General features: G+C 48.4%; 1 protein-coding gene and 1 long non-coding RNA gene across 4 annotated transcripts in view; one reads left to right on the plus strand and one right to left on the minus strand.

Annotated features, from left to right (window-relative positions):
• LOC119712859 overlaps positions 1-14,881 on the minus strand; it is a 21,702-nt gene extending 6,821 nt beyond the window's left edge. Inside the window, exons 1-3 of one of the 2 annotated variants that reach the window (XR_005259891.1) lie at positions 14,569-14,881; positions 4,681-4,853; positions 3,367-3,457 (exon numbers count right to left, since the gene is read on the minus strand). This is a non-coding gene — a long non-coding RNA (uncharacterized LOC119712859). Of the gene's footprint in view, positions 1-3,129; positions 3,458-4,680; positions 4,854-14,568 lie in introns of those variants that run through there. The other variant, XR_005259890.1, reaches the window with a different exon arrangement.
• The window catches only part of BRWD3 (bromodomain and WD repeat domain containing 3), a 45,766-nt gene continuing 32,243 nt past the window's right edge, over positions 14,242-27,764 (plus strand). Inside the window, exons 1-6 of one of the 2 annotated variants that reach the window (XM_038164613.1) lie at positions 14,242-14,471; positions 14,558-14,616; positions 14,763-14,792; positions 15,052-15,111; positions 22,745-22,895; positions 24,944-25,042. In XM_038164613.1, the coding sequence (XP_038020541.1) occupies positions 14,435-14,471; positions 14,558-14,616; positions 14,763-14,792; positions 15,052-15,111; positions 22,745-22,895; positions 24,944-25,042 (436 nt within the window). In that variant the 5' untranslated portion in view covers positions 14,242-14,434. Of the gene's footprint in view, positions 14,472-14,557; positions 14,617-14,762; positions 14,793-15,051; positions 15,112-15,371; positions 15,879-22,744; positions 22,896-24,943; positions 25,043-27,764 lie in introns of those variants that run through there. The other variant, XM_038164614.1, reaches the window with a different exon arrangement.

The following is a 27,764-nucleotide window of genomic DNA, read 5'->3' on the forward strand; positions in this document are numbered from 1 at the left end:
TTGCTTGGTTTGGTTTGGTTTCTTCCTTCATACAAATCCACTGTCACGGAGGTGCTGACCAGAAGTACTTCCCCAAGTCATGGTTCTATTTTGTGCCAGTTCTGCCAGGAGGGAAAGGCTGGAGTCGCCTCTCCAGGCCTCCTCCGAGGGCAATCCTGCAGGATCTGCCTTCTCTTCCTATAAATCCTTCCACGCTGCAACAGAAAGTTCCAAATCCAGGCCAAACGTTCCCTGCTGTGGTTTTAGCCCCACTATGTGGTTACAGCCTGGTTATCAACAGAGATCTTGGAGTAAACCCCAATTTCCCCATTCCGTGTTTACTCCTATGCTCCTCTATACCTACAGTATTACCCTGGGAATAATTAAAATAATTAACAAGTGTAATTAACTGTTGGAGGGGAAAGGAGACTTTTAGGACATTATATCAGCAACAATTAAATAAATTACCCTTTTTGTCTTGCAAAGAATTCACAGACGGGGGGGAAAAGGATGCGGGATTTGTATTCCCTGGTGCAGCGGCACAGGACAGTGAATAGGGGTCGGTGGCTCTTGTGTGGGGACACAAAGCAAACAAAGAGGCCCCAAATGAAATTACAGAGTGGCAGATGCAAAACGAGCATATTTCACACAATGAGTAATTAAACCATGTAACTCATTGCCCAAATGGAGCCCAGGAATCATAATAGCTTAGGAAGTGATTACACAAATTCTTGGAAGATGATCTGGTGGGGCTGTGGGACACAAAGACACGTCACCAGTGCAGGACCAGCAACCCACGTGGGTGTGGGAGAGGACCTGGAGCTGTCCCTGGCCCTGGACCTCTGGAAGGAGTTAGGGGGTGAGGGGGCACAGGTTTGTACTTCCCCTTTGGTCTGAGCCACATTCTGGGCACTTTGAAAGGAGGAAAACTTCTCTGCTGTTCCCTGTATGTGGCTGTTGGTGGGGACAGACACACAGCATGGATGTACCCAAGGCAGCACCTGCGTCCCTGCCAAGCCCTGTGCCACTGACCTGGGCTGTGCACATCCCCCCGAGCAGGTGTGTTCCCGGAAATATTCTCCATTGGAGCTGAATTTTTCCCAGGAAGAAAAGAGCACCACATCCTCCTGTTCTTGGCAAAACTCCTTCCCCAAATGCCACCCTAGGCCCCAGGCTTGTTGGGTGCTGCTGGTGAGGTGATGGCCACCGCTGGGCTGGAGAAGGGGTCCAGATTCCCGGCTCCCAGTGCTGCTCCATTTGGGCTTGGGAATTATTTCCAGCCCCCTCTGAGGCCCATCTTGGCTATAAATCTTGGCTTCACTTGGTGCTGTAGCCTCTGGGTGGTGGTCCTGGCTGGGAGCTCCTGCACGGCAGCTCTGCACACACAGCAAGGTCATCCCTGGGAATTTGGGGTTATCCAGCTGCTGGGGTGAAGGCACGGGGACCGGGAGCAGGTACCACAGCTCTCAGGGCATCAGAGGATGCGGCACCGTGCTGGTGGCTCCACAGGGCTGGGGGATGGTGGCAGCAGCTCCATCCCAGCTCCTGCTGCAGGGATGCCCAGCAATGATGCACGAGCAGGGACCAGAGAGCAGCCAAGGCAAAATGTATCCATGATTCTGCTCCATCACCTGAAGTGTGATGTCCCTGCAAGAGCTGGAACCTTCTGGAATGCCAGGAGCTCTCCCTGCCTGCCCCGCAGCCTCTTTGCTGGCGAAATTTGGGGTGACAGGAACAGTGCAGTGCATCCTATGAGGACAGGCTGGGAGAGCTGGGGGAGTTCTGGAGAAAGTTCTGGGAGACCTTAGAGCCTCTTCCTGTGCCTAAAGGGGCCCCAAAGAAAGCTAGACAGAGACTTGGGATCAGTCACAGAGTGAGAGGAGAGATCTCCTGGCCTCAGCAGACCACGGCATCCTTGGGAGAACAACAGTGCTGCAGCAGGAATTGGTGATACTTGTGTATAGTTTATATATTTATGTTTTATACATATCACAGAATCCCCAACTGCTTTGGGTAGGAAGGGACCATAAACCCATCAAGTCCCACCCCTGCCATGAGCAGGGACACCTTCCACTAGCCCCAGGGTTGCTCCAAGCCCCATCCAACCCGGCCGTGGACACTCCCAGGGATGGGGCAGCCACAGTTTCTCTGGGCAATAATATCAAATTATATATAATATACATAATATTAAACACACACATATATCTCTCTGTAAAATGTGGTTGCAGGTGCCATGTTCAGATCAGGAGTGCCTCTGTGCTGAAGCTTGGGTTGATGTCCCAACACCAAGGGCTGTGCACCCCTTCACTGAGTGTCCCCAGATGCCCCACAAGGTCCCCTTTACCTCAGCAGGGACAAAACCTGGTGGTTTTGGTTATTGTCTGGTTGGAACCCTTGAGTCTCCATCTCACTTCTCTCAAGAGCTGCATGACAAAACCAGCAGTTTCAGCCTATTTTGGCGACCACTTGCTCCAGGAACCTCAGGAGTTTCATCAAAAGCCTGGATGGATTTCGGGTCTCGGGTTTTATTCATTCCAGCATTGGCTGACAAAGCCCATTACATCATCCCTTTGGAAGAGAAATTCTCTGCAGCTGCCTGTGTGGCGCGGGGGGTGGGTGGGGGGGGTGTTTAAAAAATAACACCGATCTTTCTTTCTTTCTTTCTTTCAGGGCAATTTTCCTCCCAATTACTGGAAAACTGAATGCTAAAAAGCTTCAAAAGTGGGAAGGAAAAGGGCAGTGTGCAGCAGTTCCAGCCATCCCTGTTTTATTATTATTATTATTATTATTATTATTATTATTATTATTATTATTATTATTATTATTTCCTTTCCAAAGACCAAGGGGGGAAAAATAGCCCCATTACCCCGCGCATCCAGCGCGCCCAGCCAGCCGTGAAAAGCAAAGGCAGTGTCACGGCAATGGCAGATGGCACGGAGCGGGAATGGGAGCGGGAGCGGCGGCAGGAGCGGGAGCGGGAGAGGGAGGGAGGGCTCCGGCCCCGACCCCCGCGCGGACCGCGCTCCTAATTAGCCCCGGAGCAGGGACTAATTAGACCCGGAGGTAAGACAAGTGATTACTTTTCCTTGCATAGATGGGGTGCAGGAGTGATGTGGATGGAGCCGGAGGCGGTGTTGGAGTCGTCCTGACATCAACGGTAGGAAACGATTTCAATCTCGGCTCATCCCTCCCGCGCTGCCGGGGAGCAGGGATATTCCCTGCTCTCCCAATGACCAGAGGCTGCAGAGAACGTGGGATTGCAAGGAAATACCGATGGGAAGGAGAGAGGCAGCGTCTGGATGCTGTGCTGATGACGTCAAAATGTGACAGTCTCAATTATTAACATTGTTTGGCATCCAAGTATCCAAAGTACCACCTTGAACTCACCCAGGGTCAGAGCAGAAACTCCTCTTCCCTCCTCCACAGTTGTTTTGGAGTATTTTTTCATGATTCCTTTTAACCCACTTTTTCTGTTTTCCTATAAAAGAAGCAGTTGGATGTAAATTATTTTCACTGCCATTAAACTGGGTGCAAAGCTCTCAGAAAATGGGATATAGAGAGGAAAATTATGATATTATATAAAATAATAATAATATAGAATTACACATTATGTAAGTATTATATTATATTATATAAAATACAGTTATTCTGTAAATGTATTTATTTTTGCACTGCAAGAACTGGAAGTCCAGAGCTGCTCATGCAGCTGCAGTTGCTGATGATTCCTTCTGGGATGTGCTGGGCTTTCCACGGCTTTTACAAATGGGCTGAACTTTGCAGAAACCATGGGAAAACCCGTGGCTGTGGAGCCTTTGGCACTTCTTTGCCCACTCCCAGGCAGATGCTGTGTCCCCAGCACACACATGCTGGGCGAGCACAGTGCCAAGGCAGGCTGCCTCTGCTCCGCTTCAAACAGCTCCGGCTCCAGCCCTGCCCTGCCCGCTGGAGCACGGGGAGCATCTCTCCACCTGGACCATGATCCCAGTCCCTGGGATTTGCAGAGCAACATCCCCCTCTTGCAGAGCATCATCTGGATGATTCGAACTCAAGCGTTGCCGGATTTCTGCTGCCCAGTGAAACACCAGACAATTTGTGTTTCTATTTTTACCCTGGATTAGTCAAGGGTTGCTGCAGGACCAGATCAGGGGTGCTGGGCTTTCCATGGCCTTATGTTTCATCCCATAAATGCTCTTGGCCTTTGGCGAGCAGGAGAAAATCCTGACAGGACGACTCCTCTTTGCTGCCAGGGCTGGATCCCTACTGCAGCTTGGCACAGCTCGTGGCCTCACCCCCACTACTGCACTTCCCATCCCAGCTTCCCTCACACAGAGGTGGTCAAAGTCACCCACACCAGTCTAAAAAGCATCCAGGATTATGAGAAAACTTGGGAACATCTCACCAGCAGTGCTGTGGCTGAATCACCACAGCTCCAACCTGGCTGGGATGCTCATGGGATAAAAAGAGCCAGGAAGAGTTTGGAATTTCCAGAGAAATCTCTACATTTCTACCTGTTGCTGTTATTTAGTGCAGAAACAAGAGGAAGACAGACCTGTCTGGAACGAACGGGATGGAACAGAAATATGGAAATGGAGTTTGGGATTGTTGGAAAGGGATGGACTACGTCCATGAAAACTATTAGCAATAATTAGTCCCAAATCACTGCTGTGAGCTGCAGGTATTGATAGTCTGGATCTCACATACATCAGAATGACTTGTAGTTATCAGCAGCTCCAGGGTTTTCCTGCCCTCCAGCAAACACCTTTTTCCTTCTTCTGGAGGTCTGGTCATGTTCTGTTTCATTTCATTGCTGAGAGAAATTAAAATATTTCTTACATCTGCATCAGCATCTGGTAACAGGGCAAGAATTCAGGAAGCTGAAAAAAATATAAAAAAATACATAAACATAAAAATATATACACATAAAAAATAGGAGCTTCCTCCCTCTATTCCCTGAGCACACGAGGTTGCTTCCAATGCACATTTTATTTTAAGGTGAGTTATTTTGTTGCCATAGTGACATCATTCAGGTTTCCAGCCGCTGCCGTGCTGGTTTTCTCCCAGGCAAGACTTGTCACAAGCAGTCAGCATCCCCAGCCCCTTCCTGGCCAGCAGCTTCCCACGGGGCTGCAGGATTCCCTGGAATTCCAGCCTGCAGCATGAGCTGTCACCACTCCCTGCTAAGGCACAGGGGGACACAGGACCTGGGGGAGTCAGAGAGGAGAGCCAGGCACGGAAAAACTCTGACCAAAAGGATTTTCCTCTGCTCATTCCTTATCCTTCCTCCTCCACCCGTGCAGTGAGCTGAGAGAAGGTCAAAGAACCCGGTAGCTTTATTAATTAGCACTAATTACTACACTCAGCTGCCTCTGGTGTCACTGTGTTCATCTACCCCAGCCTTGACACGGGCGAGAATAAACCGTGTTTGCCCCCAAAAGCTTCCAATCTCTGTAAATCCTATTTCTTGCTGCACAGGTGTCTCACGGATTTATTTTATTACCAAGAGAACTGCACTAAAATAAAGATTTTAAATACAATGGTCTGTAATTATGTTAATAAAGATGTAAAGAAATGGGATTCTCTGGTAAGGGAATATTTGTGGGGTTATTTGGGTCAAAAGGGCTCTGTAAGTGTATTGGAAATTAATATTTAATTTTATGTATTTTTATATTAAATATTTAAATTCCTTGTGTTATTATGATGCTAAAGACTTTTAATGGGAAATGCCCTTTTTTTGGCTCTAATTAATTTAATTAAAGCAGGCAGAGTGTGCCTCATTAGCCTAAAACCTATTTCATGGGTGCCAGGCCCTATATGTGACTGAGAGCCAGGGTGCCTGTTCTACTGCAAGGCCAAAAGGAGCTCAAAAAAAAAAACTGTTTCAAAGGTTTTCTATGTTTTTAATTTTAAATAAACCATTCCCAGATTATCAAATCAAGGCTACATTCCCATGGCAGACCTGAGCCCTGTGTAAGCCTTCCCAGGATTGCAGCATCTGGCTAAATCCAGCCCAGATTAAAGCAAAGCTTTCATTGCACAAACTCTCCCTGAAAGGAGCAGGATGCTCCTGACGCCGGGAAAAGGACAGAGCTGGGAATTGCAGGCAGAGCACAAGGAATGCCAAAGGCAGCAGCAGGGGCCAGAGGAGAGGAGGCAAGCTCCTGTGCTGCACGAGGGACCGGTGCACTTCTCTGCTGAGGGAATTTGGGAAGCAGAGCCATTCCAGCCACGGCCATTGGGTGTTCCTGAGATCACCCCAGCTCCCTGATGGAAACCCTCTGGAACAGAGCCTGAACACCACAGCTCAGCAACAGCCTCCACAACAAGGCTCTTTGCTTGCAGAGGTTTTAGCCAAAGCCATTGTTTTAACACCCTTTTTTAATATTTATTTCCGAATATCTTTGACTGGGGGAAGGGTGGAAGGGGCTCCCAATTTAATTCCATAATCCCCCTAAGCCTTGCTTAATGCACTCACTCTGCCCGGCCTCTGTGAATTCTACAGTGGTGCTTTGGGTGGTTGCAGTACTGCACTGGAAAATGTCCCATCATTTATTTTGCAGCTATTTGAGGGAAATGATTCCCAGGGCTGGAAGCCTGGTTGTTAAATCCATATTGCCAAAGGAAACAAACTCTGTCACCCAGATGGGGCTGGACCTCGGGGCTGCCACGTGGATTCCTGAATGAGGTAGCTCAGAGTCCAGTTGAAAACTCCCAAAATTAGCATTAAAGCAGGAGCAGGAGACTTCAGCAGTTGGTGAAAAATGTCATTTTTAGCTGAGGGGGTGGGTGGGGCAGCAGGGAACAAAGCAGAGTGCCCAGCTCTGAGTCCCCTGGGATGAGTCCCCCCAAGCATGGCCATGGCTCACCCCAACTGCCCTTGGGTGGGAGGGATGGAAGTGCTGCTGGAGGGAAATTCCAACAACAAATTTCGTCCTGCTGCTTTCTTCTCCTGACAGGGATGGAGTGTTGCAGCCTGGTTTGTTTTCCACATGTTCAAGAAAGACAATGCTTTCAAGAGTCCTGACGCATCTCATGAGCCTCTGGTCTCGCTAAATCCCTCCCTCAGTTCTCAGCTCCCAGGATTTCTCCAATATCTGCACCAAGAGGACAGCATCACTCTCAATGGGATTTTTCCATGTCCCATTTCAGGATGCACTGTGTCTCCCTTGGGAATGTTTCTCGGCCATTCCAGAGGCATCCTGGAGTCAGCAAGGACAAAACCCCCAAATATAAGGGCATGAGGGGCTAGCAGAGTCCATCGCCAGCAGCAAAGTCAAGAGGGAAGGTGGGTTTGGAATAAAGACAAGGTCTGAAAGGTGTTACCTGTAACAACCTCAGTCAGCAATCAGGAGGAAGGAGCAAAGAGAGGAAACAAAATGAAGAGACTGAGATCCACTGACTGCACAGAGCCGGAGGGAGAATGGTGTCCAGAGACATCAGGAAACACATGGAGAGAAGAGGATCCTCAACAGGAAATGGAAGATCCTTTAGACTTCAAGGACAATGTGGAGAACAATCAGGAGAAGTTTTTTTCCACCTCTACAGCCATATTCCACATTTATGCCATTATAATCCAGGGATAACAAAGAAAAGCTCAGGGAAATAAGGACTGATGGCACAGTTCTGTCCTGATGGATAGCATGTGCCTTCACAGCTTCACCTTCCACCTATGGAGGTTTTCCAGCAGAAACTCAACCCCACAGAACTTGGGGACTTCACAAACTCTAAACAGACTTTTATTGGTGTAAGAGAAATGAAAGGGAACAGCCAGCAGGGCAAGAACTTGCAGGTGTTGAAAGCCACCTCACTGGAAATTAAATTGAATTATTCCTTTGATTAAAAAAAAAACCACTTTAAAAGACCTTCCAAGAATGTAAGGCGTCTCCAAATTGAGATGACACAAAAAACACATTCTAGCAGGTTATGTGTCAAACCCTGATAATTTAAGGTCAAAAATAAAAAGAGATTCTGAAATCTGAACTCCTGAGGACATCAGGGGAAAGACTTTTCCCAGAGATACACAGCTGCAGGATGGCTACAGGAGAATGTGAATGTCCATTAAATGATGGAAGTGCAAGAATTAAATGAAATGGGGTCACTTTACTGCAGAGGAATTTATGGAAGCTTCCATGTTAAAGCTTTTCCTTATGAGGGATAAGAGGGAGCCATCATCCCAAATTGAAGATCACAAGAAGAGGCTTTTTAATCAATAAATAAAAATAATGGGAAGAGAATTCCTGCACGGGACAGTGCTTTGAGATATGTTCCAAAATCCCATCCTCGGATTCCATGACCAGTGACTTAGAAAGTTCATTCTAAACTCACACTTCTGTGAGCAAATTTACACAGGACAGTTTTCTAATCCATCACCTCATGCAGTAATTGAGAATGAATTGTACAAGACTGTATTTAAAGAGTATTAATGAGCTTATTTACAATGTCTGCCTGTTAGGGATATAAATAAATTTAAAAAAATAATAAAAATGTTTTATAACCTTTTATTTCAATAAAAGCAGTGCTGTAAAAAATCCTATTGCACTCTTTCCCAAAATTTTTAATATTTTTGTAGAATGAAAAATATAATTAAAATATAAAAATCCTCAAAACTTTATGGAAAAGGGTATGGGATACAGAGGGATGTAATTTTATTAAAATTTGCATGACCAGGGAGAGAGGTGATAAATTCCCAGCTGCAGTCAGATGCTTTATGCCCAGGCTTCCAGGAGAAGCCAAAAATGCAGGATTTGGCCCTAAAAACCTAAAAGATCACAAACAAAACATCAAAGAATTATTGACAAATATTTAGCATGACTTGAAGTTGCTGAATTAGCCCAGTAGTGATATCAGTGGTATTTTTGGGGTGAGATCCTTGTGCAGGGGACCCCGGGACTGGCAGCAGCCAAGGCATGTCAGGGGAAGCTGGAAAAGGCTGGGAACAGGGAGCTGGATCCCAGCCAGGGGACACAGGTCAGAATCAGGCCCTCAGAGACTGTGCAGAGTGCAGTAGTGACACCAGCAATAACAAAACCCACCTGGTCACTTACACCCAGCATTAATTTTGCTATTAAACTTGGGGGTTCCAGGCACTTTGAGGCACAAAGTTGGAATTCAGAGATGCTGAGGACGGACATGACACTGATATCATTCCCCTGGTCCTTCTGCGGGCAGAGCCCAGAGCACACAGGGACACAGAGCCACCCCTTTTCCTGGCTGTTCCATCCACCGCTGGATTTGGCATTTCTGTGTGAGATAGAGATAAGGAGAAATGTTTATATAATAGTCAGAAATCTCACTGCTCTGCAAACCAGGCAGATTAAGTTCCCCCAGTCGCAGCAGGGCTGCACACACTGATCACAGCTCACAGCAGCTAATGGCTGCCATAAGGAATATGAGATATGGATCAGTCCACGGAGCAAGGGATGACACTGCTCCAGGCAGGTGGAATTTAGGCCGAATGGATTTTAGGACTCTCAAACGGAAAAAATCATCATATTTACATCACCAGAACAAGTAATTTTTCAACAAGATGAACTGCTGCAAGATAGAATTTAGAAACAAAGGCGAGCGGCGTCCTGGCTCTTCCTCCATCGCCTTCCTTCCTATGGGATAATGTTGCACCCAACTCTTGGATGTCTGGCACCATCTAGAGGAACGACTGGAATGATGCAGCAGAGAAATTAAATAATAAATTATTAAAAATAGCAAAAATCCTAGAGCAGATCTTGTGTAATATCTAACAGCTATTTAGATATTATTTAACAGCTCTTGTCGAGGAAGAGACCCACAGGAAGGAGTGGGAACTTGGAGATTTGTCCTGCAAAAACAGGATGTTGGTTTGCACACACAAGCCCTGCACTCCAGCAACTCCATTATTTTGCATCTCATTTATTTTTTAAAATAAACTATGATATCAAAATTTGAGGTTGTATGTAAAGATCTTAAAATAAGCTTGGACTTTTCAATATTCCTTTACTCACAACTGTGTAGCACAAGGCACCAACTCCTGAATTCCTTCTGAACAGCTCTTATTTTTGAATCGGCTAAACAAAAACTTGGATTTAATTTAACTGCCATCCTTATTTGTCATTTAGCTCCATATGAAAGGCCCAAGATGAGTAGAATGCTCATAGATATCCTTGTGGCTGGCTTCCAGCTCGGGGGTATTTTATGAAATGTACACAGAAAATATTTTTTTTAAAAAGCTGAAAATGCCTAATTTGTTCCAGTGTTTAAATCCAGCTGGATTCAGGCATGGGCATCCCCATCTACATTTACTGGAAAGGTGCAATGCAGGTAAACCCACCACACCTGCACAATTCCATTATAAACTTTCTTTTTTATTTTAACTGTCCATTTCTGGTTCTGCTAAACCACAATTCTGTTTTCACACATGGCTAAAGCAGGATTTGACTCATGAGGGCAGAATAATCATAAATAAAATATGAGAGAAACACCTTTACCTGGTTTTACAAGCTGATTGTGGGAAAGTTCATTTAATTTTGTAGTCAAATTAAATAGGGGGTTGAGTTTTACTTTTAACTACAACTGAGAGTAAAACTCCCTAGAACACCAAGCGGGGAGAAGCGATGGGTATTTGGATGTCATCAGTTCCTACTCCTAAAATCCCTCAAAAACTTTCATTTTTTTTTCTTTAAAGAGCAGTATGGAAAGAAACAGCTACAATCCAGCTTCTTCCTTAAAGCATGTCTGCTGCTGAATCCTTCCGTGGCTCATTAGTCTGTTCTCCCTCCTCCTGCCACCAGCTGCTGCTGGCATTTACATAACAGAGCTCTGCTCTGAGGAAAGATGAATCAGCACATCCATAAAATCCTGCTTTCACTCCGAGATTTACTATCACCCCCAGCATGCTACCGCTTGGATGCAGAGGATCTGGAAAAAGATGAGTCATGGAGCTGCAGAACCCACGTGTGGTGTGGAAATGGAGCTCCTGGGGAAAGAGAGGATGGGCATTACTCACCAGACATGACTCCGGGAGGGGAAAACCCGGGAGAGGTGGGAAGAGGTATCCATAACAGCCCTTGTAGCAGGCTTGAGGAGTAATGAAGCAACTGGGAGGGTGTTAAGGAGAGGAAGCTGAGGTGCCAGGGAGTCAGGAATGTCGAGAAGAGGCTCAGGAGTGACTGCACAGCAGCACAGTCCAGCCACAGCCAGGCTGAGGGATGTTCCCTGTGAACTGTTTGGGAACGAGGAATGCTGGTTGTACCTGCTCCTGGTGCAGGTACCTGCACAGCTGAGCCCTGCAGCCCACACAGGACACACCTGGGGCATTCCCAACACTCTCCCCTCCTGCTGATGCAAGAATCCATCTCAGCCACGATGTGGAACAACACCAAGCACGGCCAAGCACTGACCCAAGGGTGTGGATTGAGCACCAAGCAAGGAGCAGCCAGGCTCCCAGCTGGAATGCTGCAGGAAGGACACAAGAAAGCCATGGATAAGCTTACTTTGGGAGCATTTTCTATCCCAGGCTTTTGAAAGCCCCATTTAGTTACTGCAGAAATCCCCATGGGCTCTAGACAGGCCCAAAGAGAACAACCATACCTGGTGGTGCTGCAGCTTCACCTGTGCCACCCCCAAGCTCAAACAAAAGCAAATCATGAGTGGAGAGATTCAGTAAGGCACCAAAAGGTGCCAAGGAAATGTCACATTCCTAAACAAACACAAAATCATGGAATCCCAGAATGGTTTGTGTTGGAAGGGGCCTTAAAGCCTATCCAGCCCCATCCGCTGCCATGGGCAGGGACACCTTCCACTATCCCAGGCTGCTCCAAGCCCCATCCAGCCTGGCCTTGGACACTGCCAGGGATCCTGGGGCAGCCACAGCTTCTCTGGGCACCCTGTGCCAGGGCCTCTCCACCATCACAGGGCAGAATTCCTTCCCAGTATCCACCTAACCCTGCCCTCTGGCAGTGGGAAGCCATTCCCCCTTGTCCTGGCACTCCAGGCCCGTGTGGTCTCTCTCCATCTTCCCTGTGGGCTCCCCTCAGGCACTGGAAGGCCACAGTTAGGTCACCCTGCAGCTTCTCCTCCGTGCTGAACAGCCCCGATTCTCCCAGCCTTCCCTCACAGCAGAGCTGTTCCATCCCTCTGACCATCCTGGTGCCTCCGCTGGATTTGCTCCAACAACTCCATGTCCTTCCTGTGCTGGGGATCCCGGGGCTGGAGGCAGCTCTGCTGGTGGGGTCTCACCTAAGCATGGATGTGGAGCTGTTGGCACTGAAATGCACCAGGACATGGTGCTGGCCAGTATTTATGGGGCGGTTTTTCCCCTGACATGGAATTCTGTTCAGCTCAGGAAGATGAGTTTGTACTTTCAGGGCATATTGTAAAACATCACCTGTGTTTTCTCCTTTGCCTTCCCATCCTGCATGAAAAGATGAGCTTGCAGTTCTGGGCTCTGAAGACAGGTGGGAGAAACATTACCTCTAGGGAGAGTGGGATCAGCGTGCACTTCTCCTGGCTGGCAGTTCATTCTGAGAACAGCAGTGTCACCCTGTCTCTCCCGGGAAGCTCTGAGCTCTGGAGGCTCTGGGGTCCTGCTGGGAAGCTGGGAGAGCTGTTACTATTGGGAAGCCACTGGAATTTGCAGCTTGGTGAGGCGGCACCTTGTGTTTGTCTACTGAGCAATGAACCTGCCCTGAGAACATTCCACGAGTAATTGTTTGGAGCCTACAAGAAAAATGGAAAGGGACTTGGGACAAGGAGAAATGGCTTCCCACTGCCAGAGGGCAAGGCTAGGTGCGGTATTTGGAAGAAATTTTTATTGTGAAGGGGCTGAGGCTCTGGCACAGGTTGCCCGGGAAGCTGTGGCTGCCCCTGGATCCCTGGAAGTGTCCAAGGCCAGGCTGGACAGAGCTTGGAGCGCTCTGGGATAGGGGAAGGTGTCCCTGCCATGGCAGGGGTGGGACTGGATGAGCTTAAAGGCCTCTTCCAACACAAACCATTCTGGGATCCTATCAACAGCCACTGAGAACTCAAGAACTTTAGAGGATGATAAAGACGAAACAGGGTCCACACATCATCCAGTTAATCCAAGCTCCTGGCACAAAACAGCTTCCACAGGTGGATGAAGGGGCAGGTGAGTACAGGTGAATTATGTGGAGCAGCTTAGGCCAAATCCCCAAATCCTTCTCCCTGGGTGCCTGAGGCATCCCATGGAGCTGCCAGCAGGAAGGCAGCTGACTTCATCCTGTCTGCACAGCAACAAAACTCTGAGCCAGCACTCCACAGCAAACCCAGTCCCGAGCAGCTGCTATAAATATGTGCTCAAAGTGAATTTGTTCTTAATATTACCAGAGCATCGACTCACGGTGATTCAGCTCTTGGTATTCTAGGCATGAGGAGAGGCTGTCCTTTGTTATGCCATGATGACAATGGTTTTTACACTGGAGTTCTAACACCAAATGTCAGGTACTTGAGATAAAATACACATCACTTGATGTGTTTTAGCAACTCATTGCTGAAGTGACACCAATTTCAGAAGCTCTGACAGGATGCATCCGATAGAAAATTATTTATTTCCATTAAAACCATCTATTCTGACCCTGACCCCTTTGTTCTCTTGAGAACAGGTGCTGTATCCATCACATTGGAACTTCTGGTCACTGGGAGCAAACACTTTAACTCCTAAAGCCACCCCACTTCCCTGCAGCCAGGCCTCGTTTACCGGGAGCCCGGAAGGGCTGTCACCTCCCCACTGAGCACTCCTGTGTCCCCTCCATGACACACGCTATCCCCCTACCCTTGACAGGATCCCTAAGATTCCCGAATCCCTTCATTCTCTTAAAAACTGCTTCATTTGAGGCACACATGGGGCTCCATTTCCCAGGCGCTGCCAGGGAGGAGGCCACGACCAGAGACCGAGAACACTGCTGCCGTGAGGGCTGGGACGGGCTGGAGTCATGAGGGCCGGAGCTCTGAGGGCTGAGGCAGGGACAACCGGGAGCGCTGAGGGCCAAAGCCGCGAGGACAGAAGCCGTTAGTGGCCCCCCGTGACGGCCACCGAGCCCTCTGAAGCACGGCCCGGCTCAGCGCAGCCCCATCAGGGCGGCCAAACGCCTCGGGCACATCCCGGCTCTCCCCTCCCGGCCCGGCCCTTCCTCTTCCTCCCCTTCCTCCTCCTCCTCCTCCCTCAGCCGCCGCCCGGAAGTGGCGGGCGCCCCCCCGCGGCGCGTCACCGCCCCGCCCTTCCTGCCCTCCCCCGCCCGCCCGGCGCTGCCGCGCGCGCCCCCCGGCGGCGGGCGGCGGCAGTGCGGGCGGTGCCGGCGGCGCTCGGTCCGCGGAGCCGCGATGAGCCCGGGCGGGACCCGCGCCCGCACCCGCACCGGGACCCGCGCCCCGCACCGGCACCGCCGCTCCGCCATGGGGCTGCGCCCGCACTAGGAGCCGAGTCCCCCCGGGGCGCCATCCGCCACCTCCCCTCCCCCTCCCGAGGAGGATGGCGGCGGCGGCCGCCCCGACCCAGCTGGAAGCCGGTGGGTATCGCTGGCGGCGGGGGCTGCGCTCCGCACCCCCTCCGTTCTAACCGTGTCTAACCCGCTCTCCCCCCGCCCCTCCGCAGAGCTCTACTACCTGATCGCACGGTTCCTGCAGTCCGGACCCTGCAAGAAATCCGCCCAGGTGAGCGCGGAGCCGGCGCTCCGGCCGGGCCGGGCGGGCGGCGACGGGACGGGACGGGACCGGACGGGACGGGGCGGCGGAGCCGCTGCGCTGCGGTCCGTGGACTCACGTCCTTTGTGTGTGTCTGTGTGTCCTTCTGTCCCTAGGTACTGGTGGAGGAGCTGGAGGAGCACCAGGTGAGGCGCCTGCCCCGGCGGGACGGGGGAAGCCCTCGGGACGCCGGGGTCGGCGTTTGCCCTGCCCCGTCTAACCCAGCCCATCTCCGCCCGGGACACCCGGCGGGAGCGCGGCTGCCCCGCGGAGGGGCCGGGGGCACCGGCCGGGGGGGCTCCATCCCGGGGGGCGCGGGCGGGCACCGGGGGCGGGGGGGAAGCTCCCCGGGGAGGGGTCGCTCGGGCTCTGACGGCCGCCCCCGTCCCCGTGTCCCTCCCGCAGCTCATTCCGCGGCGCCTGGACTGGCAGGGCAAGGAGCACCGCCGGAGCTTCGAGGACCTGGTGAGACAAGTTTCACTCTTGACTTTTCCGACAACTTCTCTCCGCCCCCCGCGCCGCCGCCGCCGCACCGGGCGCCGCGTCCCCCCCCTCGCCCCGTGTGTGTGTGTGCGCGTCCCCCCCACCAGGGCTGCGGGCTGCGCCCCGCCGAGGCCGCGGCGGGCCGCGGGGTGCGGAGCGGAGGGGCGGGCAGGGAGCGGAGGCGCGGCGGGGCCGGGGGCTGCCGGTGAGACCCCCGCGGGCCGCCCGGTGGCACCGGCGGAGCGGCCGCGCCGCGCTATTGTGGGGCCGGGGGTTATCCGAGGGCACGCACCGGGGCCCGGCGCGGCCAATGGCGCTGCGCCTTACAACGCGGAGAGCGGTGCGCGGCGATGTGAGGCGGCAGCCGATTGGCTGCGGCGGCGCCGCGGCGGAGCCGGCGGGGCGGGGGGCGCGGGTCCCCCCCCGGTCCCCCCGCGCCATCGCCGCCGCCTCGCCCGCGCCCCCGGGGCTGCCCCGCTCCGGGCCGGGCTCGGCCGCGCTGCCGCGGCCCGGCGGGGGGAACGTGCCGGACGTGCCGCCGGGCCCGGCGCTGCCGGGCTGGGTCAGGGATTCCCGGCCTGCGGCGGCCTGCGCGAAACCCGCCCCTCTCCGCGGCGTCTGGGCCTGCTGTCAGGCAGGAAAGGAGGGGTTAGGAAGTGCGGTGTTGTGGCTGGTAAATGCCGGTGAAATACACGGAGTGGCTGCTTTTGCCGAGTGCTAAACCCTGTGAATGTGTGTCATTGAGGAAGGTCAGTCCCTCCGCAGGGCCGGGGGTGGGGGGTGGCCCTTGGCCCCGCACCTCGAGATGTGTCTGTGTCAAAGCGACAGAACTGAAGCTGTTCCAGTCCTTTTCCAAAGGGTCCAGACGGCCTTGGTGTCATTTCTGGGAGCTCTGGGCAGTGACGTGTGGCGCTGATGTAGCACTTTGCAGTTGGAAGGCTGTAAACTTCCCCATAGCGTTTATAGCCTTGGTACCTGTGCCCAGCGCTGGCACTCACCTGGAAGGAATGGAAAGCACGTCCTGGCCTCTCCCGGCTCCCGTGGAGCAATAGTGACGTGGGATTTTGCCATGGCTGTTGCTCAAACTCCTCTGCATCTGGCTCGGGAGCTGGTTTCCCACTTTAGCAACGTTGTAGGAGCTCAGGTGTGGACAGAACTCCTTGTGTCCAGAGGAGACCTTTGGACCAGCTGCCTTTCCCTTTCTAAAGCCTGTGCAGAATTTCAGGTGGAAGCTGGGCTTCCTCACATTTCTTGTGGATAATTCTGGGACTGTAAATTGAGTGAGCAGACATAGAGTAAATTCTGCCTTCAATAAATTTTGGTGCTCTGTGGTCTTCCTAGAGAATCTGAAATCTAGCTGTGGGCTGTCTCAGGTTTAGTGTGGTACTGCACCCAATATCCAGGAGGAATATTAGCAGTGCCACTGTGAAGTCTGGTGTCAGACAGAGTGGTTTTGCATATCACTTTGCATAACATATAATTTTTTTTCCTTTCATTCTCTGTGGCACAGATACAATACAAAAGCCTTAAAACTTTAAAATCTTTTTTCTTAAAGTATATGTGTGAACACGTACTTTTCTTTAACATTTCAGAAATGAGAGAAAAACCATTTTGAGTTTTGGAATTAATGGGAAATTTCTTATTTCTGTGTAAACTCATATCCTAATTAAAGATTTTTTTTGCTGATGTCTTAAACTAATCATCACTAACACATGCTTTTAGTTTTTATCTAGTATTATTTAACTGTTTCTCATGGTTTACAGTAAGGATTATAAATGAATCATTACAGTGAGACAGGTTGATGCCAGGTGGGATGAGGTGAGTTTCTGTCTGAATCCTCAGAGTGTTAAGGATATTGAAGAAAGACCTTTTCTCCCTCATTGCTTAGGGTTTGCTGTGTTTGGAATTTGGACTTTTGGCTGCTTATGATTGTTTATTAACCTGAGCTCCTCGACTTCAGGGCTGGCTGGATGTTCTGAATGCCATGTTCAGAACAGAGCCAGGGTTGTGAAGGACACAAAGCACTCCGACCTTCTTTTTAATTATCTCAGGCACATAATGAACCAAAATTAAATTGGAGATGCCAGCAGTTGGAGGTAAAGGTTTTTTTTTCTACCCATTTCTGCTTTTTACAGCCAGAAACCCAAAATCGTTTACAATCTCAGCTGGGTGGTGCAGCTACTCTGGTCAGGCTGGTAATTGAATTCATGAGAGTTTACAACCCGGAGAAGTCTGATTTGTGTGTCCAATATTCAGACAGAGTGTTTCTTGTTCTGGCGTTTCAGCTTTGTTTTCCATCCTCAGTGTGGCTGTTCAGGTTCTGAGTGGTGTTTTTCAGAAAATACGCCGGTGCTGTGACCACTGAGTACGCTGTTACTGCTCCTGGGCTTTTGGGAGTGATAAAGATGGAACAGCCCAATGGCCACTGGGTGGTTTTTATCTAGGGAATGTTTACTCCCACTTCACTTGAGTTTTTAGGCAAGATCTGAAAGCTCACTGAGATTTCTTTGTTACTTTTTTTTTTTTTTAATAAACTTAATCTTTTCCTTTAAATATCAGGTATCACAGGGCAGACAAGTAATTTAAGACACGCTAATAAGAATTGTACCTATGGAGCAAAACCACACAGAATACAAGTTGATGTGCATTTGTGTTCCCTTTGTTTTTCCTGTTTTATTTTCACATTGGAACACTTTTTTGCCTGCAGCATGTGGCTGCCTGTCTAGGTAATCTCAGAGTTACAGAGTAGCCTGAGTTGGAAGGGACATACAGGACCATCAATCCATCTCCTGGCCCTGCACAGACACCCCAACAATCCCACCCTGTGCATCCCTGGGAGCATTATCCAAACCCTCCCGGAGCTCTGGGAGCCTTGGGGCTGTGTCCATTCCCAGGGGAGCCTGGGCAGTGACTGACACCCTCTGAGGGAAGAACCTTTCCCTGATCTCACCTAAATGTCCCTGACCCCACTCCAGCCATTCCCTGGCTCCTGTTCCCTCTCTCAGGGAGGGAGATTGGAGCTGCCCCTCAGGAGGAGCTGCAGCCCCCAGTGACTCTCTCCCCTCGCTTCCCTCTTCTCCAGACTGAATTCTCCAGGTGTACTCCACAGTGGTTTTACTTTCTCACTGACTGCTGGTAGTCTTGAGACACGAGATGTGTTTGTAAAGGGGAGGGTCCCTGAATCACAGAATCCCAGAATCCCAGACTGGTTTGGGTTGGGAGGGACCTTCAAGCCCATCCCATTCCACCTCCTACAATGGGCAGGGACACTTTCCACAAGACCAGGTTGCTCCAAGCCCTATCCAACTCAGCCTTTTGAAGGTCTGAAGTGTGTCCAGCTTGCAGGCAATTAGTGCTCTGGTTTTAAATGAGCCACAGCAGCTCGGTGTGGAGTCAGCTGCTGTACAGATGAGTCGAGCTGAATGACTCCGATTATCAGCACAGTCTCCAGTGACCTGCTGTTCCACATTATCTTTGTTTATTCCTGATAAAGGTGACTGGCTCTGCTCTGGTTTTAAGAACTTTCTGATGGGCTGACTCTTCTGGCTCAGCCTGGTTTGGTCTTTGTGCTGAAAAACATGTAATTCCAGGCAAAACAGAAAATCAGTTGTTGGAGAGTGGGGAATTTGCATCCATGAGCGGCTGTGCTGGTATGGAACAGCTTATGGGATTTGGCTCCGAGTTCCTGCCTTGCCCATCTGCATTGATTTAAAACTAGCCCTGAGTCCGAGGTGCTGGTATTTATAGATCCTGCCAATCCCAGCATTAGCAGAGCAGAGATGTTACGGTTTTGTCACCTCGGGAAAATGTCATCTGTAGCATGGTTGTTCCAACCTGTTCTCTCCAGAGACCCCGGTGGGTAAAGGCTTTTTTAATTCCAGTCTATTTGCATATTGTTGGCATCTTGTGCAGGTCCAGTGTCTGAACTTCCTTTTGCTGAGATTCCCTGTTTGAGGTCCTCAGTAATTTCCTGCTTGCTCAGCTGCCTCGGCCTCTTGGCCTCCTCCACTGCTTTTTGATACAGTTGTCAGTGGATTCTTAATTGATGGTTATTTTGGCAAATGAGGGAAGTGTTGGATGACTACCTGGAGGAGAGAAATCCAGTGCTGAGGCCCAGCAGGAATGGGGACAGAGCAGCCTCCAAAGGGCCACGTCGCTGCCTCGTTCCAGTCTGCAGCTCCTGCCTCCAATCTGTGCTTCGAAGAGATGTTCCACTGGGCTTCCCAAAGGAGATGGTTCCCAGAGCTCCCTGGTTCCCATCTCTGTCAAAACACACATCTTACTTCAAGTAGTAATCCCAAAGAGTCTTTTTTGGGTTGTTTATTCTGTTCATTGAAACCTTCCTTGGAGGAGGAGTTGTCAGCAGCTGTAGAATCACAGACTCCTGACTTGGAAGGGACCCACAAGGATCATCAAATCCAGCTCCTGTCCCTGCACAGACACCCCAAGAATCCCACCCTGTGCCTGAGGGCATTGTCCAAACAGGGATCAGAGTCACACCAGGGGGTTTTGTTTCAGGGATCCAGCTTGTGCCAGCTCCAGGGAGGAGACTGCTCGTGGTCTCTGAGGTGATGCTTCCAACCACAGGACCATGAACAGGTTTAGGGGTTGAATTTCTCCCAGCCCTGACATGACTTCACTAATAGTTCTTTGCCTGTGCTTATCACTGGAGAAGCTTATCTCAGCCTGGCTCCTGCAGTCAGGTCTGGGAGAGTTTTTTTAAAAGAATAGATTGGCTTCACTTAATCTTTCACTTTTTAGATCCCTTGTACCTGTGTGGTTACTGTGTCAGAGAGCTCATCTGGTTCTGTTGAATTCTTGTGCTCTCGTATTTTAACTTTTATAGGATTTTTCACATCCTAAGGCAACGAAACATATTTTCTTTATGATTTATCCCAAGATGCAGCATTTGTTCTCGCTTAGCACGTTTTCAGCTCTGCGTTATTTTAACATGCATGGTTTGGGCCTGTATTACTCATCTCTAATTTTTTCCAGTTTTCTGATTATTTTCGAAAAGATTTTCTAATTATATTTCAAAATATTTTCTAATATATTTGAGGAGCTGATAATATCCTTGCTCCTGTTTCATTTTGCCACGTGGAATTTGGACAAGCACACACTAAGAGGTGTAGCTGTACCTTTGCCTTTTTCCATCCTTCTTGTAAGGAAAATTTGATCAGGGAAGTTTTGGTTTTTTCAGCTGGATGTTTGCAGCTTCATGTTCTAGAAGAATACTTAAAATCCATTTACAACTCTCTCAGAGGTGAAAAAAAGGATTTTTTATTCAGTTCTTCTGGGGACCTGAAAATAGAATTGCTTGTTTAGCTCTGGGCTGTGATTTAAGCATTTTTTCTGGAAGTTATTATGGAAAAAAGTCACCAGGAGAATATGCTGCTCTTGCTGCCTGCCTATGGAGCTGTTTGTTAGTAACAGCAGTGCTGATATTCAGATTAAGGGCTGCTTATTTGGGGCTGTTGTGGGTTGTAGAAACATGGAAATGTGCGGGGAAAGAAGTGAGATCAGGGAATGCTGTCGGGCCCCGCGTGTGTCAGTGTTTGCTCTTTGCTATTCCCTATAAAACTGTGCCTTCATCTTTAAGCCACCAAGTCCTTTTCCATTTTGGAGGTAGTCAGGAGTGCTTGTGGAACACCTTGGGCTCTGTCTCTGCAGTTGGATATTTGCTGGCTTAATTCAGGCTTAATTCAGCACCTTCCGAGGCACAGAATAGGGTGAAACTCCCAAACCAGCTCCAGGGTGAAGAGGGGAGTGTTTGCTGTGCTACGCTGGGAAAATGGTTTGGATTTTTTACATTTGTGGTTTGGGGTTTTTTTGGTGCTCTAGTAGTAAAACTTCAGAGCTTCTTGGTTGGTCTTTTTGGTCTTTTAGTCTTAAGGTTGATACATCCCTGTGTGTTGGCAGTTGGTGTCTGAGGGGCTTGTTGCTGGTTATCGGAGATGGAAGTAAGAATTTCATATTCAGATTTTACTTAACTGCAGATTCTCTCTCTAGAATTTCCCTTTCAGAAACCTTACACACTGAAGGGAGGCTGCAGCAGCATCATAAATGTTTTGTAGCCTAAACACATTTACAGTGTTTTAGGAATGAGTCAGAATAAGAGGCAAATACCAAAGTTTGGATAATCCTTTTCTCTCATTTCAACTTCTGTTATATCCCATAATTTACGGTGAGAGACAATTCATGCTCATACACTGAACTTCACTGGCTGTACCACTGGGAAGGTGCCAGTATAATTTCAGAACTCTGATTTTAGGGGAAAAAGCTAAAATGACTGGAGAAACCTGTGAGTGCAGGAGAGCATTCACAGGGTCATTCCTTGATGCTCACTCTCAGGATGAAAACTCTTGGAATGAGCACGTGGTAATGCACTCATCAGGTTTTTCATTCCTGCACTGAAAAAATGATGATTTTGGATCTTTAGAATAATTGTGATTGATGAGATGATTCTTTAATCAGCAATGACTGAGAGATGAGTAGAGGGAGGAACCTGTCTCTTGGAGAAGAGTTCCATTCACATTGGAAGAGTTTTTAGTCATATATAATTAACTGGTAATTTGTATATTTAATTAGATATATTTCCCTCTTCTTTTTTATTAAAATCTGAATTATGGGACAGTCTTGGTCCATCTCATGGTGCAGGTGGTGACATTCTCCAGCCCTGCCTGGCTGTGCTGGGTCCTGTAGCTGCACTGCTGTTGCCCAGTTAGAATAAAGAAATTCCCAATGACGTGTGCTAATAATCTGTTTGATGACACAGTTGAGTGAACAATGTTTTGGCAGCAGGGCTGGGGGAATTACAGACCTTCTCCTCCTTCCTGATGCCTGGCACTCCCTCCCTCTGGTGTGCTGGGGCAGGAGCTGGCCACATCCCTGGGACCTGGGTAGGCAGGTGGATGAGAAGAGGTGGATGGAGCTGTGTGTCCTGTGTCACAGGAGCTCTGATGGGCGGATTTTCCTGCCAGTTTGTAAATATAGGAGTCAGGCAGTGCAGGACATTCTGGATAATGAGGCACAATTTATTTGTTGTTTGAACAGACTGTCAGAAAAACTGTTGTCACTCGGTCTCTGTCCAAAGGGAAAAATAAAGGATGTTCTCCCAGCATGACAAAATTGGAGCCTACACATGTGGGTCTTAAAGATACCTCCCAGGAGCTAGGAAGTGGAGACTGAGTACTGATTTTAGGGTAATATTTAGGGATTTTAGGTAATTTTAAAGGTTTTTATTCTTTTGCACATGTGCTTCATAAAGTGTTGTCAATGCAAGGGTGTTTCAGTTAAGCAAAAAATGGGAAGAGAATGAACTGAAACTTAAAAAAGGCTTAAAAAAGTTGTTTGAGCAGAGCACTGCACTGGGGATTTTTGTTTCTTATTAAGGGATATCCTAAATTTACAAGTAAGCTGTTACAACCTGAAATTTCTGGTGTGGCTTTTGCAACACTCCACATCGCTTTAAAATGCAGTATAATTAATGTTGAGGGGATTTTCAGGGGGTTTAGGCTTGGTTGCAGTAACTTTACCCTTAAATACAAAGCAAAGTACTACCAGTAGAAGGAAAAATAAAGCAGTTTTCAAATGTCTGTGTTGTTTGTGTGTTTAGGTGGCTGTCAATGCACACATCCCTCCAGATTATCTTCTTAGGATCTGTGAGAGACTTGGACCCCTCTTGGACAAGGAAATCCCCCAGAGTGTCCTGGGGGTACAGACTTTGCTGGGTGTCGGGCGCCAGTCTCTCCTGAGGGCAGCAAAAGGTAAGAGTCTCAATTTATGTGGGCTTGAATTCTGTTTTAATGATTAACCCCCTTTTGTTGCCATTCCTGTTGGGATATCTGTGTGTTTGCATTTGCCCTGCTTTGTCTCCTGTGCTTGCCAGCTTTTTTCTTTCTAAAATGCAGTTGTTGCTGGCCCTGTTGGATATATTTTCCTGGGCTGAAAATACCATTTTAAGCAATTCTTGCCTACAGTCACCTGATCTTATTACTTCCCCTGCCTCCTTCCCCAGTGTGTTGGTGTTTGTATAAATTATGTGAATGGGATTAGGGGTTTGATGTGTCTGAAAAATGCCATTTCTTCCATATATGTTTACACACATCTATCTAAAATCACTGAGCTGGGCTATTTTTCAGCCTGTTTTTTTCCATTCTTTGGTTCCCTGCCTGTGCAGACACAGGACAGGGTGGTGGCATTTGGGGCAGCATTTAGGGAGTAGCGGGAGGCCAGGCTGATTCTTCAGTGACAATTCCTGCTTGTCCTTGCTAATTTAAAAGCCCCCATTCCTTTCATGAAGAGAGCACCAGTCCTTTTCCCTTTGAAAAACTCTCTCTGCTTGAGAGAATGATCCTGAGAGCAGTTTTGTGATAGAACTAGAGATCTGAGAGCCATCTGCTATTGAAGTGATCCCTCCTTCCCTCCTCACTCCGTGCCCCTGCCACTTCCTCCCTGCAGGAGCCAGAACTTCCTTGATCCTGTGATGTGCTGATTCAGAGAGCTGAGATGTTGCAAAATTTGTTGTAGTGAATTAAATGAGCTGGTGGAAAAAAGGATCACAGGGCTGGAGGTGTCACAGGAGGAGGAGCATCATCCTGAGAGAGGAGGAGGGATGGCAGAGCAGGACCTTCCTGTTTTGGTAGCAGTTGAGCACTTAATTCCCTGCATCCTGTGAAGTCACACCGTGATGCTGACGAGCATCTGCTGATCCATTGGGTATCTCCTGGAGGGATGAGCCGTTCCCAAAACATTGCCCTACAGAGTTTTGGGACTGAGTCTTGTTTTGCCTGTGCTTTGCTGTAATTAGGTGCAGAAATTCAGGTTTGCAGAGAAACATTCCTTCCCTTCACACTCAGTTTGCAGCTTAGAAGCAAACAGCAGCAAAATGTAAAGAGAAAATAAACATTTTTCTGCAGGGGAACAGAAGGGTTTAGGTGGATGGATCTATTTTAGGAGCACTGAGTGCTGTTTTTAATGAGCATCATTTAATACTCTGTGCAGCAGTTTGGGGTTTAATCAGAAGGTGCTCTCAGGAGTCTCTGAGTCACCTCAGCTTGTGCACTTTATGTTCAGAGACCTACATGGTGCTACACAGATCCACCAACCTGCGGCACTGTCCTTCTGTTTCAGCACTTACTCACCGTGGAAGCTCATTTCTCTCCCTCCAGATGGCCAGAAATGGAAGAAATCCAGGTCTAATTTCTGAGGCACTTTGAACAGTCTCAGAAAAATCACTATTGTTCTAAAGAGGAGCCTCTCTGAGGCCAGTTGGCAGCAGCGGGCTGGAGAGTCTTTAAAGAGAACAGTCTTCACTTTAAAACAATGATTTTTTTGGGGGGGTGGGGTGCAGAGGAAAATCTGAGAAATCTGAAAGGAGGGCACATGGCCACATATTGCAGGAAAACAGATTTATTGGAAAAAAACCCTCGCTTCTCTCACTTTTAGGCAGCAAAATGTGGAATCTCAAATGTGCAGTTCCTAAGCAGAGGTGCTTTGAGTGTTGGCATTGCAGAAGGAAAACATGGCAGAGTTCAGTTGGGCCTCAATTTAAAATGCACCCACTTTTTAAATTCACTTTTTCTCTCCGTGGATTTAGAGTCAATAATCATCCAAATTAAGCAAAAATAAGTTGAAGCCATTTACAGTGACACTGCTGGGGAGCTGGAAATCAGAGTCACAGTCTTTCAGTGAGGAATCTGACAAACTGTTCAATCAGACAAATCTTATTCTGGGCTGGTGGGAGTGGTGCTTGATCTCTTGATTATTCAATGTATTGATTATTTCTTGTGCCTTGTCACTCTTGCTGGTGCAGACTTCAGACACACACTATGGAAAGGATCTGCATTTGCAGCTCTGCACAGGGGCCGACCCCCCGAACTCCCGGTGAACTACGGGAAGCCACCAAACGTGGGTGAGTCTGGAAGTCCATGAAAGCTTCTTTTCTCCTCTCTGGCTTTATTACTGTCACGCAGAAAGTTCCTCTCACTGACTAAAATGCTACTCTGGGTTTGCATTAATGTTTTCTCTGACATTTCATGATGAATTAATCTAAAATAAGTCTCTCCCTGACAACAGGATCATTTTTGTGTTACTCAGGCTTGGATTTTCCACAGTGTGTGTAGCCATGTTTTGCATGGTTGTTTGGAGAGCAATGGGCTGGATTGGTTTTTTGTGATATGCCTCCATAATATGTACATGTGGTTGTAAGATTGGATGGGCATGGTCACAGGAGCATGGAATCCTGGAATCATCATGGAATCCTAGCCAGAACAAAGCGTCTGGCTCCCAGGGAACTTTTTTGACTCAAGAATTCCTTTCAGTTGGATTATGACAGAAAACAGACTGCTTGCAACATCCCTCTCCAAAAAGGAAATAATCACCAAAGCAACATTTGTGTTCCTTCAGCCTCAGTTGTCCACACAATTAGATAAAGAGCTTGTATAAAACTCAGATATATGTGGGCTCTCAGCTTACATCTCATCAGAGAGCTGCTCTGTTTTATATAAACCCAAGTGTTTGCCTTGTATGGTTTGAACTTTCATTAACTGTTTTTATAGCAAAAGAAATTTGATTCGTGCAGGCATGAAAGTAAATCCTGGTTTGTTTCTTTTTAGGGCATTTTATCTCTGTGCAAATGGATACATTTTCCTGGTTTGTCAGGGAGTCCTTTCACTTATGGATCCTCCCTCCCTTTGGAGAAGCAGAGATGCTGCTGGCAGTTTTCTGTTTCTACCCTATTTGTGTATTTATTATTTTAGGCTGGTTCTGCAGTTACTTTACTGTGAGCAGTTGTGCTGATGGATTACTACAGTCTGAATTGTAGATTTATTGAACACAACTCCTCTGGTTGTATGTCTGCACGGATTCTTGGATCAATTCTTTCATCAGACTGGGTGTTTTTGGAATATGTGGTATTATTAATGAGGCATCCTGGCAGATTGGACTTCAGCATTTGTCATGCTTTCATGGCAAAGGACTGTGCTACTTGCTTGGTAACTAGTGAATTAAAGAACAGAATAACAGAATTTTTTTTTGGGTGTTTTCCTAATTGGTTTTTAAAAATTTATTTTATTTTTTTTTTACAATTGCAAAGGTTTTATATGAAAAAGGGTCTTTCATAGCCAGGAAATCATTTATATAAGTATTGATTCCTGGAAGAATACAGTCCTTGATGTAGCTACATAAACTACCAGTACGAGAGGAAAATGTGCATAAATACTAAAATAAGGATTTGACTTCAGGAAGGAGTTTGATTTTGGGATTCCTTGTTCATCCTCAGGAGGAGGTCAGAAAATTCTGTGTCTGTTTGTGCAAAATGGGTGTTTTTTTCCTGGTGAGTGCCAGCCAGAGATGCTGCAGTGTGTGTGTCTTAAGTACAAGATGAAGTGTGCCCGACCTCTGTGGTATTTTGGCATAACTGTGAATTCCCACACTGTGCTGACTCAGGCAGATGGGCTTTTCTGGAATTACTTGCTGAAGGAGTTGGACTGAAGTAAAAGACACCCGTTAATGTGTATTCAGGAGTGAGGTGATCGTTTAGTGGTAAATAAGGTATAGAATGAGCAGCCAGGAGTATTCTCACTCACATGTTTCCCTTCCAGTGATAAGGATTTAAGTTTTCCTCCATAAATGCTGAGAGAGTGGGGTCACTGATGGGATTAACTGGGAGGGCCCAGCTGCAAGAGCTGGGAGTTACAGTGGTTGCCTTTCCATGTGGTTGGGATGGGACCTTGTGGTCCATAATCCAAAAGAAAAGGTCCTGCACAGTGGAACTGAGCAGGAAATCCGTGTTGCCTTTTCCCAGCATGTTTGTGCAGAGCTGGGAATCTTCTGGCTGGGGAAGTCTCTGGGAAAGTGCTGAGCTGTGGAAGTCTTTCCCAGGGATGTGGTGCCTGTGTGTTGGGGCTGCGGCGAGCTGCTGGAGGGGGACAGGGAGGGAAAACACTGGCAGAGCTTCCTGCTGCCAACAGGATGGCATGGAGGAGGAGGAGAGTCTGCTCCAGCCTTTCTGGGCAGCTTTTGCTGTAGTGGAACTTTCAGGCTCCCTTTGTGTTCTTCCAGACAGAAAGTGGAAAGACTGGTCATGCAGTACCTCAGGACTGGGAGTGATTCCCCTTTGATAAACCTGCTTTTGATGCTACTTCGATTTTGTCAGGACTTTTTTTTTATTTTGCAGGCAGCTCAGAGCAGATTAGAAAGAAAGTTGTTTCCACTCTTTAAGAGCTGCTCTAACCTGAGGATGGAAATCTTTCTGTGGGCAGCTGTTGTGAGTGAAAACAACACAAAATTTGGAAGCAGGAGGTTTTCAGCACAGTCTCAGTGAATAAGCATTTCAGCTGGGTGGAAATTCACAGCCAAGGTGATGCAGCTACCTTGGGCCTGCCAAGGAGCAGCGCTGGGATGAGGTCAGGAATCGATGGTGGCTTGCTGGAAATGAGCTCCATGAGGTCAGCAGCTCCCAGAGCTGGAACATGCTGTGCCTCCGCTGCTTTTCCTGGGTCCAGGCTCTTTGTGGCCACACAGCCACTCTCTGAGGAGGTGCTTTCCATGTGGGAGCTAACTCTGTTTGTTTCCTGGCATTCCTGTGAAAGCTTGTGTCTCTCCTGTGAGCGGTACCCGATCCCTGCTCGGGT

Source organism: Motacilla alba, chromosome 4A (genome assembly GCF_015832195.1).
Source record: "Motacilla alba alba isolate MOTALB_02 chromosome 4A, Motacilla_alba_V1.0_pri, whole genome shotgun sequence".
In the NCBI taxonomy this organism is placed as follows: domain Eukaryota; kingdom Metazoa; phylum Chordata; class Aves; order Passeriformes; family Motacillidae; genus Motacilla; species Motacilla alba.